Source organism: Pocillopora damicornis, chromosome 1, assembly GCF_964200805.1.
Source record: "Pocillopora damicornis chromosome 1, jaPocDami1.2, whole genome shotgun sequence".
Lineage (NCBI taxonomy): Eukaryota > Metazoa > Cnidaria > Anthozoa > Scleractinia > Pocilloporidae > Pocillopora > Pocillopora damicornis.
The window spans coordinates 27,288,933-27,302,949 of record NC_142670.1 but is presented as its reverse complement, the minus strand read 5'-3'; the positions used below and the strand labels follow the sequence as shown (position 1 = coordinate 27,302,949).

Sequence of the window (14,017 nt, the reverse complement as noted above, 5' to 3'; positions counted from 1 at the left end):
CAGTTCACACTCTATTCATCCGATGTAACGAAAACGTGAACTAAATAAATACTTTGAGAGAAAAAGTTTCGACTTCGGAAAAAAATTTCTTTAATCTGAGTTAAGCACGCGTTTTTTAGGCATGTAAATGTAAAGCTCTTATTTGATTTTGGCACTCACGTTTAATTGTTATAATGCTAATTAGTTAACAGAGGCGGGCCAGTTCATTAACGATAGTTCACACTCTATTGATCAATTGTAACGCAAAAGTGAGCTAAAGAAAATGCTTTAAGAGAGAAGTTTCTTCGACTCCCGCTTACAGAGTGGAACGAGCCGTGAAAGATTGGTTCCTAACCCCGACTCTCTCGGCATTCGCTTTGCTGAAAGGCAGACCAGTCGTCAAGTTGTGACTGCTGGTGAAATCGCTTTCAGAAATACAGCCGAAGAGCAGCTTTGCTAAGATTAAAATTCGTGTTAATGGAACGGAGGATGCGAAAGACGTATTAATAGCTTATCAAAGGGCGTTTAATTATAAGTGGTTTCATGCTTTAAGTACTGCAAATCAAATCAATTATTTTAATTAAAGGTGCTCTTTTACTTAGTGATAAACATAGCTACTTTCCTACTCAATCGTTCAGAAAAGTTTAAAACAACGGCTTCTCAACTGAACTGCTTTGTATGATAACAACTGAGATCGGTCACTAAAGGTAAATTCCTGGGTGACGTAAATAAAATTGCTTTTGTCAGTCACAAATCATATCATTCTCCTGCATAAATTTGAAGACATTACGCCGGCCACGTGTCGTGCGACATTGCCTCCACCGACGCTAAACAAAAATGGCGTCCGTCGAGACAATCTCCGCTTCTGGAGAAATTTCTCCTCGTTTACAAAAGCTTCTTCGAGGAGTGTCCGATGAACTCAGCCCCGAAGAACTAAGGCATGCTGTATCGTCCATAAAAACTAATTTTAGGGGCAAGTTTGAGGATCAAGGAGAACAAGATTTGTACTCATGCCTCCAATTATTTGCTCAGCAGGGTCTTGTATCGGAGGACAATCTGACTTTGTTGGAGGGGTTTCTAAGCCCGAAAACGTCCAAGAAAAAGTCGCTAAAGGAAAAAATTCAACAATTTAAGGAAAACCGCCAACAAGAGGTCAGTCCTGGAAAGGGAGAATCAGGTTTGACCGGCAGGGAACGTGACCTAAAGGAAGTTATGGCAACGTTGACAACGGGGAGTTCGTGTGTTGTCAATTTGCATGGAATTAGTGGTGTAGGCAAGACGAAATTGGCCATGGAAACCATTTCGAAGTGGCCAGGGAGGAAATTCAAGGCTGATTTTAGAGACATCACAGAGATGGAAGACGTTCATTTTCACGTTTTAAACGCTTTAGCACCAGACAAAACGATCATAAGCTTCCAAGCAAATCCAGTGGTTGAATTAATGCAACAGTTAAGGCAGGCAGAGCAACACAGTGACATTTTGCTGCTCCTTGATAACGTCGATAAATTTGCAGGAGGAGATGATGAAGCTTCCACCTCCCGTAATGCCAATTTTGTGACGTTTCTGCAAGAACTTCTAGGTCCAAAGGATTATCCGGGGAAATCGAAATTGAAGATTTTGTTGACATCAAGATCAACACTTAGTCACGCAAAGTTGGCCAACGTTGACAATTACGAAGTTATGGCCTTAGAGAAAGCTTCATCAAGTGCTCTATTCCAAAGTCAGAGAATTGGCAGCGTTCGAGAGGATCAGATAGAGAAACTACTGCAGATATGCCGAGGGAATCCCCTTATAATAAAAGGAATGGCAGCAATATTGAGGCAACAAATAGCAGATGACACCAAGATTCTGGAAACGATTGAGCAGCCACTAACAGCCGAGCCACAAGAATCGGGAATACCACCAGCAGAGGAGAGTGGAGAGAGAGACGTATTCGACTCTGAAAAGGAAGGCATTGATAAAGAGCAAGAAAGCTGTTTGAGAAAAATGTTTTTCTTCTTGCCAAGTAAACAGTTAAAAGATTCTGCCATTTCGATGTCACTGTTCTGTCGCTCTTTCTCTGTCGAAGCAGCAGCCGAAGTCCTTGAAGTGGACTCGTCAGAAGCTGTTATACAACTAGAAGGTCTCAGGAATAGTGAAGTGCTAACGGTAGACCCTGACGTGAAAGAACTCACATATGACATCCACCCTTTGGTGCGAACATTTCTGAGAAGCATCGGTAGTAACCAAAAGAAGTTCGTCAAAGTTTACGATAAGGCAAAAGCCAGGTTTTGTAAATATTTCATGTCCAAAATGGTAGACATTTCCAAGCTTTTGGACAAAGACTACATGAATGCCTTCGATAATTTTGATCTTGACAAACCAAACTTTGAACTTACTTTGGATATTTCTTTCAAGTCAGACCATCTTCTTATCCCAAAAGAGCATCGTGGAAGTGTTATGATCTTTTATCTCTTCGAGGCCATGCTTGACGTAAAAGCAAGGAAGAAAATTTTTAATTGCTGGGCCGAAAAGGTCAAGGAAGATGGAAAGGAAGGTAGAGTTTTATTACTTCCTAGCAAAAAGTCTTAGTTTACGTAGGGAGTTTTTTCTGGATACTTCGGTAGTATAACTTAGCCATCGACTCGATGGAAAAACTAACAAAACAAAATTAACTAAATTCGACTGACAATGACAGTTTACTTGACTCTGGTGGTTACTTTAGCTCAGGTTGTCGAAACTTCAGTCACCACTTCCGACAGCAGTCCTTCTCAGGACTTCACTCACCCAGGCGATCAGATCACACAATCAAAGCTATTGAGTGTAATCTGACCCTTCCGGTAAGGAGCTTACCGCCTTATTATTTTGTTCGAATCTGTTCAAACGCCCAAAGATCTTTCGCGATGAAGTTATACAGGGTATTTGCACTAAGATTCGGTATACTTTTTCTCAGTTTTGTTGACCAGGCCCAATAAGGTCGTTTGTCGCAATTTACGCATTTTTTTTTTTAATCTCGTAGAGGGTAACTTCCTGAATTGGTTCAGGGTTTGAAGAGGCAGATGCATCCCTACCCAAACTTTCTCTAAACATTCCTGAAGTTAACTCTCATTGACCTTCTAAGAAGAGATAAAAACGCTCTCTGGTTAAGAATGTGCATAAAACTAAGAGGGAGAGAAAACTTGTTTTCCTTGTCTTTTTAGGTTCCTTGCTTCGAGCAGAACTAAAATGCCACGAAACATTGATGGTTCTTAAACTTGAGGGATGGCAGAGAGCATTGACAGTCGCGAGGAGAGCGAAAGAGTTACTTAGCAAAGTGCAGAAGGAAATTAAGAGCAAAGAATCCTTTAGGTTGACCAAGAGTTCCTACCTGTTCTCTAAGGGTGAAGTTTATTACAGAGCTGGGAATATGGCCAAATCACTGAGGATTTTGCACAAGGCGCTGAAGATAATGGAAAATGTACTTCACAGCCACACAAGCACTTCAAGGTGCTTAAACGCCATTGGAAACTGCCACAACAAGCTAGGAGAACATGACGAGGCCATAAAGTACTACATGAGAGCATACGATATGAGACAACAGCTTTCTGGCTCAATGAAACATTTTGACATGCCTCTCTTCAAAGGACAGATCGGGACGGTTTATGAAGGAAAGAAACAATTTGAAAAGGCAATCGAATTCTACAAAGAGGCCATAGAGCTCGCTAAGGAGCTAAAAATCCCGGGCATGCTGAACACTGCTCTGTTCAATCGAAACATTGCTAACGCGTACTGTTGGTTGCAAAACTTTGAAGACGCTTACCAACCTGCAAAGAACGCTTACGAGATCCGGAAGGTCATTTTGGGAAGGCACCCTGACACTGCTCGAAGTGCTTTCCAAATTGCGGAGATTTGTCGAGACTTGGAGGACTCTGACGAAGCGAAAAAGTTTTATGAGGAAGCATGGAAGATTGAGAAGTCTCTGGGCCAAGGAAACCACAGCGAGGTCATGGTCAGCATCGTTGAGGGGTACGAAGCGATTCTTCGCAAAGGAGAGAGAAAAGATCAGTTTCGACAAGAAGCATTCCACTTTTTTCTTCGTCACTGGGACGAAGAAAGAGCCTTCGAAGGGTTTGAATTTTCACTCGCCAACAAGAGAATTATTGATTCATTAAAAAAAAGGCTTGGTGAATTTGGCGACCGTCAAACACAGGAGAGATACCAAAAAGAAGCTCTATGGTTTTATGAAGGCGCTTGGAATTCACCGGACACGAGAAAGTTACCAGACACCAAGAGAGAGGAAATTCTGCAAACTCTCTGCGAGCTCTGTGCACAGCTTTCCGAGAAAAGTAAGGGCGAAAAGTACAGTAACGAAGCCTTTCGATTTTATGAAGAGAAATGGAAAAGAAAGAAGGAAGGAATGTCAGAGCACGACAGAATCGACATTCTCACCAACCTTGTAGAAATGGCTACATCACAGACGAAAGAGAGGAAGAAACAGAAGTATGAGAGTTTGTTAAAGGTATGACAAAGCTCTTTAACCTATTAATGGCTGACATCAACTTGAATGGGGTCTAGTTAAGAGAAAGATGTTTTCCGTCTTGTCACGAGCGTGGGACAAAGAAAAAATTCCTCATGAGGAATCGAACCTCAAACCTTCGGATTCTGCGCCCCGGTGCTCTACCACTGAGGCACAGAGACTCTAATGTGAGCGAGGTCTATTACGAAGTTCTTAAGGGTTTTATTTTAGTATACATAATAGTACAATCGCTAACTTTCATTAGTTTTTCACTCTCTAATTGGTTGAACCGAGCAATCTCGCGAAATCTACCCAGCTAGTCTCCTTGTGGAACAAATGCATCTTAGACTTACCAAAAGTGTTATCCTTACATTGTCCAAGCATGCTACATTATCCTTGGTGGCTCAACACATTTTGCTTTTTATTAGCCCATTTACGTTACTTAGATTCGGATTAATGGCGATTCTCTGAACTTTTTTCCGTTTAAATGCTCACTCAGGGAGCCAAACAGAGCGGAACTTTGATGGGAACCGTGAAAGGATTCCTTTCTCATGGAGCAAAAGGTATTTGATGAGGGAATACTTTGACCATAAGTCGCGCATATATTAAATAACGAAAGACAAAGGCGGTGTCTTGAAGACAATAGTTAAAAACGCCCGCAATTACACTTATAAAAAACGTGGTTAAAAAGGATTTTTTATATAAGCCTAGTTGCAGGCTTTCTTTTTACTAATATGTCCGAGAGAACGCGAGTGTCTTTCGTTATTTATGAGCATGGTTGATGTTTTGTAAGGTTCGTCTTTCCACGGGGCGTAGGCGAACGATGCTTTATTGTAATTGTTTTGAAAAATGCAGGATTTGCTTTTCACTGGTGAATCCTTTTCAAGTAAAAAAACTTTGTTATTTAAGAAGCTGAACAGCTGCTCAATGAGGACGATGACGGTGACAACGAAGTTGACATTCCTTCCGATGATGATGATGATGATCACGATAGTTCCGATGGTAGCGAAGAGATTCCAGAGGCTAGTCAGCAAGTGCAACAACTAGCAATTCAAGAAGAAGATGACGAAGAGTTAAAAAGTGAGCAGGAACAAGATCCAGATAGGATAAAGATACACGAGTAAGTGGAGATGAATGAGTCGCTTGCGTTTGCGCAATGATTTCTGGAATCGCCACGGGGCAAACATTGCAAGTTGTTGTAAGGAAATTTATGGCCGAAGGTTGTTTCGACGTCCAAAAAAGATCCATTCTGGAGAGAGATCGATGCTTTTTCGCTGCATATTTATCATGAATGGATTAGATGACGTCAATGGAACTGTTTGTGTTTTTCAGAATTACCACGAGATCATATGTTATGAAATATACTGATGAACCTCTCTTCTTACCTAAGGCCTATTAAAAGGACACACAAGCAAGTTAAAATACGTTACAGTGTTATTTACAAAACAACACGCGCACACTCTGAAAGAATTCTTACAGTTACGCATTTAACTAGCCCTCCTTTCTGCAAATTTGTTTCCATAATTAATGATTTTACGCTGTTATGGACCACAAAGCACAACTGTTTAGAGCGACAAACTCAACATTGCCTTGCGATCATCAAAATCAACTGGACAAACCCAGCGTGATGTATTGCGTGACGTGTTATGCTCACATGGCCTGTTTCGCGGGTTGCAAAAAGTAATAACTTTAATAACTGACTGAAAAAAAATTAACCAAAAAGGTCTAGAACAGTTATTAGATTTAGTTTTGAGGTTAAGTGTCATTATCTGAGCAAGTTTCTTACTTGCAATTTTAATTCCCTTGTCATTGCTTACTCCACTTGCACAAAAATGCTCTGAAAATGCTGAGTGATTAATTTTCCTTTGTATTTCAGAGGAAAAATCGGAGGTAAGGAAGACACATGGCACATAAGGGAAGCGGGTGCCTCTATCCAACTTTGCAGTGAGGCTATCCAACATCCCTTGCCATTTACATGTAGATGCTTACTGTGGAACCCCAGAATCCTCTCCCCACCCATTGCTAATGATGAGATATTGGTTAGTAGTGTTATTGAACTATCTCATGATGGCCCACCAGATCTGGAGTACAAGGAAAGTGTTGAAGGAACAAGATTGATAGTAGCTTTGTTGCACAGTGCCCCAAATTTGGAGGGGTATGAGGTGGTTATCAAGCAACTGATTGACCAAGAGAACAATGAATGGAAGGAATTGAAGACAGAGAATACTTGGCATGGATCAGGTACCATTATGTTGTTATGAAATGCAAGTGTGAACAACTTATTGAATTATATTCTCAGGCTCCCTTTTCACTGGTACCAATGTCAGTATCTGAGTAATTGTACACCTCCCCTCTCCTGACCCAAAATTAACCCGAGCTTGTAACCTAAACTTAGCAGTTGACTATTATTGGCTTAGGGGAGGAGTAGGTGTGCACTGATTCAGATACTGATGTTGATCTCTGCAATGCATGACCTCCGAACTACACTCCAACAGAGTTTTTATTTTTTTTATTTTACCTGTAGTTGCATCCAAGCAGTACGCGTAATTATGGCATAGATATTACAAGAAGTCTACAATGCATTTTAATCATTATAATATAAATTTATCTTAATCACCATGTTGTTGCAGAATTAATTCTTTGAAGCAAAAGAATTAAAGACTTGAAGACTTCAAAACACGGCTAAAGGAAGCAATTTCAACCATTATTTTTATTTTCACGCAGAAACTTCAACAGTTCCCCAGTGGCTTTTCCCATTTGCACAAGCTGTTTGTACAAAATCAGCAGTTTCTTCATTTGCTGCAATCTGGCGTCCTAAGTCTTTCACCTTTTCAAGAGGTACTGCAGGAGGCCCGGAATTGACCTGTATTGTGCCTGACCTTCCTGATGTCAGTGTCCAAATTCCTCAGAGTTGTGTTCCTGTTTATCAAGATTTCTGTGTGACAATCAAGGTGCATGGAACTATAAAATTATATACATGCATGAGTCCTGCAACTTTTTCATTTTCCAGTTTTGAAAGTCATAGGATTGGCGTGAGGGGATTGTCAAAAGCAAGGAGATAAAACAAAGGTGTTGCAATAGTAAAACCTGTACCCTCAGTTACTTGCCATACACTCCATGAACTTGGTGGCAATATTGATGGAAAGAGAGATATTAATTAACAACTTTAAGGTAAATACAGGACAGTTGTGCATGTGCTTTCATGTTTGTGAAGATACATGTAGTAATGTTCTAATCACTAGTTTTGGTAACTTCAAATTATTTGTGGTACTACTGTCCCAAAATGTAGTCATGAATCCTGGCAATTCCCTTTTTAAAAACTAGGTTTTGGAGAACTCATTCTAAGCAACAAACAGAACATTTGTTTTTGTTTTGCTTAGACATAAATGTCAAATTGAAATCATTCCTGTCAGGTAAATTGGTTTTGCGCTTTGTATTAGTTTGCAATTAATGCAGTTAGTGGATGAAGTTAAGCATGATATCATGATGAATTAGCAAAACCAAGGTCTGAGTTATCCGTGGGAGCCAAAGATAGCACAGACATAGGGTTTGATGAGTTATGATATCATGCAAAAACTAAATTAAATTATTTTTTTATTATACATCTTTTAAACAAACTGCTAAGGAAGACACTTCTCTCTAAATTTACAAAAGTTTAAGAATACTTCACAGACAGTCAGGGCTTGGAAACTAGGCAGAGGTTGAAATCGACATGATACCTGCAATATCTGCTGCAGATATCGGGTTATTATAATGATAACTTCACACTTAATTGTATATTGATTGAGTGCTCCTGACCAATCAGAATTTTTATGGTAAGTCCAATATATACATTTTTTCATAACAATGCTTATATTGCTACATAAAACTTTGAGAGGACATTTACATTGTGTACTATAGTTTTAGGTAGTTTTGAAATTTCATCCTGAAATTCACTTTTCACAATGTAAAGCAAATGAACTTTATGCTGGGAGTAGTTGAATATGTCCAACATAACTTGTTTTGCTTTTAAATCCAGGTACAAGAATTCCCAAGCAGTGAGCTAAAAGGAGAGGGAGGACTTGTTGGTCCAGTTCTTTACATTTCAAGCTCTCAAAATGTTACTCTCATCGCGCCTGTAACAATAAGGATTCCTCTTACCCTCCGTAGAGGAAAGCAAGAGCCAGCAGAGTTATGTCCTGGTGAACTGAGGATATTACACTGTAAGTCTCTAGTTGAACCACATGACTGGAAAGACATTACAGATCAATTGGATGAACCGCCACGTCTTCTAAATGGGAAAGCGCAATTCAAAGTTAGACATTTCTCTGGGTAAGTATTTATTGTCGGCTTTATTTAAAAAAAATACGCAAGACTTAGAGGAAATTTAACAGTATTTTAGTGTACAGTCATACATGCATGTATTTCTTTTAGTTCAATATAGATTCAATAAATAAAATGATTACTCGAGTACGTAGACTCAAGATTAGTGTGCAATGGCTAATAATCATTTCCGTTGGGTTGCTTGAGCTGTATTTGGTTTTACTTTTCTTTTTTGGCAGATTCCGTCCAATCAAGTTGATCAGATCACTTTTACAATCTGCTTCAGGCCTCACAGAGTTTTTAGGGAAACTTTGCAGTAGGTCTAGGCCTCAGCATGCCCGATTTTTTACGTGCTTGTGTGAGACCGGTGTTCGTGATCATTTTGGACTCAAACTTTTTTGCTACCCTCAAAGACTGTATTATGATGTAAAACGGCAAATATCAGAGTGTGTCGTGCCCTACAAAGACGAAGGCAGCTCTTCTAAACCAGTCTATGGAGAGGAGAAAATTGTGGTGTCTCTTTCCGAGGCAATCATACCCCAGGGCACAGACCAGAAAAATGCCTTACAATTTGTGAGGTATTATATAATATAATTTATTTTTGGCCCATCAAGCACATATGATTCATTTGAATACTTCTAAATACGTTCATGCTAGTTTTACATAGAAATGATGTATTCATTCCATTGTAAAATTGTACATTGTTCAATTGTCAGTTAACCATTTTTCACCATGGCTTTTCTAGGTTTCTTATCAATCAATAGAGCCATAGAGGTATACATGTTGGTTTTGTTTGGACTTAATTGTCTTCAAATGCTCGATTTTAAATATTCAGTAGGCCTCTCGTCAAATTTGCTGTCATTTTCGATTGTAAGAAAATATTTCAAAACGTGCGCTATTCTAGACGAAGACTCGACTGGTGTACATTGGGTTTACCTCATTTAAATTCATTTATTTTTTAATAGCTTCCACGAAAACGAAGTTTATTACACAGCTGGTGAAGTTTGCCTAAGAAGTGAGAGTGTTCCAGTAGTGAAGTTTTGCGACCAAAATCAGGAACTTTTGTGCAACATTATCATGGTGTTAGCGTCTCAAGTAAGTGACATCTTGCGGTTTGTGGTTTTGCTAATTAAATGCACTTTTAGCCCAGAGCTAATATAGTATTGATGCCAACCTTATTATAGTAGATGACAATGAATTAAAAGGATTAGCAATGCTTTAACCACAGGCAGCCCAAGCTCCAGTTGTGAGATGATCATCTTGCGAAATAAGAGTCATGGCGAAAATTTTAGTTTGTATGGGAATAATTACGACCGCTCTTTGGAAGTAAAAATGCAGTCAAATTCTCAACAAAAATATTTCACCTTACTTCCAAAGTGCATTGCCTGTTGTCAGACCACTTACTAAGATGAAAAGAAGCCATTTTAGCAAGTTCTTTATTTCTAGGTTTCCTTCTCCTAGAAGTTGTAAACCTTTTTCCGAGTAAGATAATGAGGTCATTTAAGGCGGCACGAAACTTATTAAGGACGAATCACTAGAAAAAAAACACTGAAGAATGTCGAATAGGTAAAGAAATATCCTGCCCACAGGAAACAGTAAATGAACATGCAGGGCCTTGCAAATTTTTTATTTTGTGTATTACTTTTATTTTTTAGTTGCTTTAAAGTCGCTTTCTATGCCTCGGCCTTTTTTCTTAATTATTTTTCCTTTTTCTTATTAATTAGTAATTTTTTGTATTTCCTCATTTCTATTCACCTCATACTCACCCGTAATATTGTAAGTTTTCCCTCCTCCATTTAGGTTTCTATTCCTGTCACCTCTGACTTTGAAGAAGGAAGTGGTAAGATATTGTTTTTGTTGTAGGTTTCGTTGTTGTTCGAATAAATACAATTTACTAGACCAGTCATCTTGTTCTAAAATATGTAAATTCAGAAACATAGGCTCTATGGGTTTTGAAAATGTAGCATTTAGTGACAAAGCACGTGTTCTCAACGGAAAGTCATAATAACCTGCCTTACTTCATGTGTCAATAAATCGAGCCGTGCCCCCCTTACGCTCAACAGTGATGGCTTATTGTCTCTGTTTTATATCAGTAAACTCAATGCAGACCACGGTGCGTGCGTCCCTCCTTGCAGGGAATTTGATGCTGAAAACGAATAAAGCACCAAATAGCTCGGGAAAGATATAGATAAGTGTAATTCTCCAAAAAATTATTCTGTCGGCTATATCGTTAAAATGATGGCCTTATTACTTTTCGAATGAAACCTTGAATCAAATATGTTTCCATACAACGACCCCCTTCGTCAAATTTGTCAATGCTCATTGTTACTTATGGGAGAAATCGTCAAAACTTACTACTTTAATTTGTGAACGCTGAGTCTTACCCGGATGATCACAGTCGAGGATCACCACATCAAAGTTTCCGAACCATATGTGCCACAAGATTTGCATTAGTTCCCAACCCAGCCATCTCATTAACCCCATTATTATGCAGGTATTTCCTCCCAAAGTGTGAAACATTCAGTTGTAAAGCGTCCAAATTCAGAATCATCGTCATGCAGCCCTGTTGCAGCTCCTAGGAAGAGGATACGCCAATCTGCAGGTGGTACCGAGATTGAAAATGCGCGATGGATTTTCCTTTTTAATTGTATTTTTTTCAAGTCTGCATGTTGTTACGCGTTTATTTATGGTAAAATTTGTTTATGCAGAAAGACTGGCATTATATTTATTAGAAATCCTCTTTACCCACTTATATAGGAGAATAAAAATTAATGAATTAAAACTGAGTGAGCTCAATCCAACACCCGTGTATCTTGAACAACTATAACCTACTCTAGCATTAACGGCTGGAGAATATAGCTAGGAGACGTCAATGACCTCCATTTTCAAGATGCTTGTTGGACCATACGCAAAATAAGAGGTCAGAAATAGATAATGAGTCTGGAAAACTTTCTAAGCGTTTTTTTTTTCGGTTTATGTATGGGTTGGGAAAATGGTTCCCTGCCGCTGCAAATGTCCCCTCGCTCAAGCTTGACAATCTCTAGGGCAGACGATTCGGTATTGAATAATGCCAAAAAATGAGAAGTCGCCTTTCGCCACAACTGTTCGCTATTCGCTCAAAGACATACTTGTCAGAGCGAAGCTTTAATTAAAGGCTTTTGCGTCGCAAACGTAAAACCACACAAGGGAGTCTGTGTAGGCCTGTCTATGACCTTTTCAATCTATTCGCCAAAGCCTTGAAGCATCCCTTTTCTAATTTCTTATTCTCCCTCTGTTGTTATCCTCAGGGATATATATAGTTAAAGATGGGGAACCGTCAAATGAGGAGTTGGAATATCTGTCTCTGGAACTTGAAGGAAAATGGGACAAATTAGGAAGGCGCCTGGGATTCAGCCCAGCCGTAATAAGAAACTATGATGGAGACAACCCAAAGTTGGCAGATAAAGCTTTTAACATGTTAATAGATTGGAAACAAGGACAAGGCAGCAAAGCCACTTACACAGTTTTGCACGATGCCTTGTGTCACAACTTGGTGAATCGTAAAAGTCTAGCAGAACAGTTTTGTTGCGATAAGATTGAAGGCAATGCCTCTCGTTAGTCTTATCATACAAAGACTGATCGTTTCTGTATTACGTCAAATATATTTGCGAGTACTCCAAAGAGCGTCTGTGTCGAGCATTCATGTGTAGTAGGTCGTTCGTTTTCCTTTCGATTCAAGATAGGGAAAAAATATCTCTAAAGAAAAGATGTTTACTCGTAGTTTTGCGCTCAAGAACCGCTAGCTAACGAATACTAAGGTCGGAATTCACTCAGACATCCAGAGCGACAGAGCTGAATAACGTCTGCTCACGCGCCATGCTTTGGCGCGGAAAACGAATTTTGAGTCGTTTGCACGTTCGATTTTCTATGCTATAGATTCTAAGTGTTTTTTCCTTGCTGCTTTTTTTTTTACGGAATAACTTCCAGAATAACTTCCAAAAACTTTGTACACCCCCTAGATATTTTCAAAATTTAATTTTTTTCTTAAAAACACTGGAAATAGGAGAATGCCTTCAACGACAACAAAATGCCTTGGTTTTAAATGCAAGCCCTATTTTTCGCCGCAAATTTCGCTGAATTTTAACCTCGAGCGCTTGAGCCCGTGTTATTGGCCGTATAACTGTGATGTCGCATTTCGTTATTTACCTCTGTCGTCCAGAGCATGTGAAGCACATTACTACCCTCAAGCATCTTATTTCATACTTCACAGCTTGAAATTAGAATGTATTTTCTCCTTACTATTCTCTGTACATTTCCTAAGGAACAGACAAAGAGAAATGGTTTAACAGTTAAGAGCTTCTTAAGTTAGTGATCACTTACTATATTCTCGTGTTCTTAATTTTTGATTTAGGTTGACACTGTAAGGAAAAATTAGATGCTAGACATTATTTGAGTTGAATTAATCGTTTGTGGTTAGCTTGAATTAACAGCGTAATTTTGTACAGAGTGAGATTCCCCTTGTCTCAGTGTGGTGGATAAGTATAAAACGTGTAACGGCCTTAGATTATAAAATTTGTAGATGCTGAGCTACCTTTTTGTTCTTAAAAAGTGTGAAAGTTCAGCAAAAATCAAATACAAAATGTCTCTTTCTCAGGCTTAACTCCCATGATTCTTTGTGGTTCATAGAGGTTTCGCCCCATTGAAAGTTCAACAACAAGTTAACCCCTGCTTCGACGAGTGGTCCCTGTCAAATATAATATAGATTTATATAGCCAACCCTAAAAGCGGAGTTCCAGTCAGTTTATTTTCCAGCCCTTCAACTTCTAAAAATTCCTATGCACTGGCTCTCGAAGAGTTAACCAGATGTGGAACGGAAGGAAGATATTCTCATAACTTGCAAAGTGATCAACATATCAATATGCGTGCTAGTCAGCGGTATTTTCAAGCAGCTGAAGACTTTCGTTGACGTTCCTTATTGTTTTAACGGATTGTCAAGAATATAGAATGTTTTCTTCCCTAAATGTCTGTATCGGTAGAAATGATATTTTATTGCCCGTGTTTGTTAATTTTGGTTTAGACAGAATGAAACGACGTTAAACGACTTCGAGTTAAGATCTAGATATCACCGGTCCATTAAAGGGTTTACACGCGGGATCAGTAGTCACTGAAACAATGTGCCGGAATCGTTTTTAGCATCTCCTATACCTTCTCCTGATGTCGCCATTTATGACTGTTTACTTCAAAGGTTTTTCTCTAAACTGTCAAACTAATTAAAATACTAGG

The 14,017-nt window shown here is 39.1% G+C and overlaps 2 protein-coding genes across 2 annotated transcripts in view; both read left to right on the top strand.

Moving 5' to 3' along the window:
• The window catches only part of LOC149053037 (nuclear protein localization protein 4 homolog), a 281,781-nt gene that overhangs the window by 56,808 nt on the left and 210,956 nt on the right, over positions 1-14,017 (top strand). The gene's annotated exons all lie outside the window — the stretch shown is intronic.
• LOC149053047 (uncharacterized) lies at positions 486-13,394 on the top strand. Its single transcript, XM_089182278.1, has 10 exons — positions 486-2,515; positions 3,159-4,456; positions 4,953-5,016; positions 5,366-5,573; positions 6,330-6,694; positions 7,178-7,404; positions 8,472-8,764; positions 8,995-9,333; positions 9,721-9,850; positions 10,556-13,394. The coding sequence occupies exons 1-10, from the start codon at positions 817-819 to the stop codon at positions 10,616-10,618; spliced, it is 4,686 nt and encodes a 1,561-aa protein (XP_089038404.1). The 5' UTR covers positions 486-816; the 3' UTR covers positions 10,619-13,394.

What these genes read in the sequence shown, in the direction of transcription:
- LOC149053047 (XM_089182278.1), top strand. Translation starts at nt 817, where the DNA reads ATGGCGTCCGTCGAGACAATCTCCGCTTCTGGAGAAATTTCTCCTCGT. An exon ending in CAAGGAAGATGGAAAGGAAG is followed by an intron (nt 2,516 to 3,158) that starts GTAGAGTTTTAT and finishes TTGTCTTTTTAG; the next exon opens with GTTCCTTGCTTCGAGCAGAA. An exon ending in GATAGGATAAAGATACACGA is followed by an intron (nt 5,574 to 6,329) that starts GTAAGTGGAGAT and finishes TTTGTATTTCAG; the next exon opens with AGGAAAAATCGGAGGTAAGG.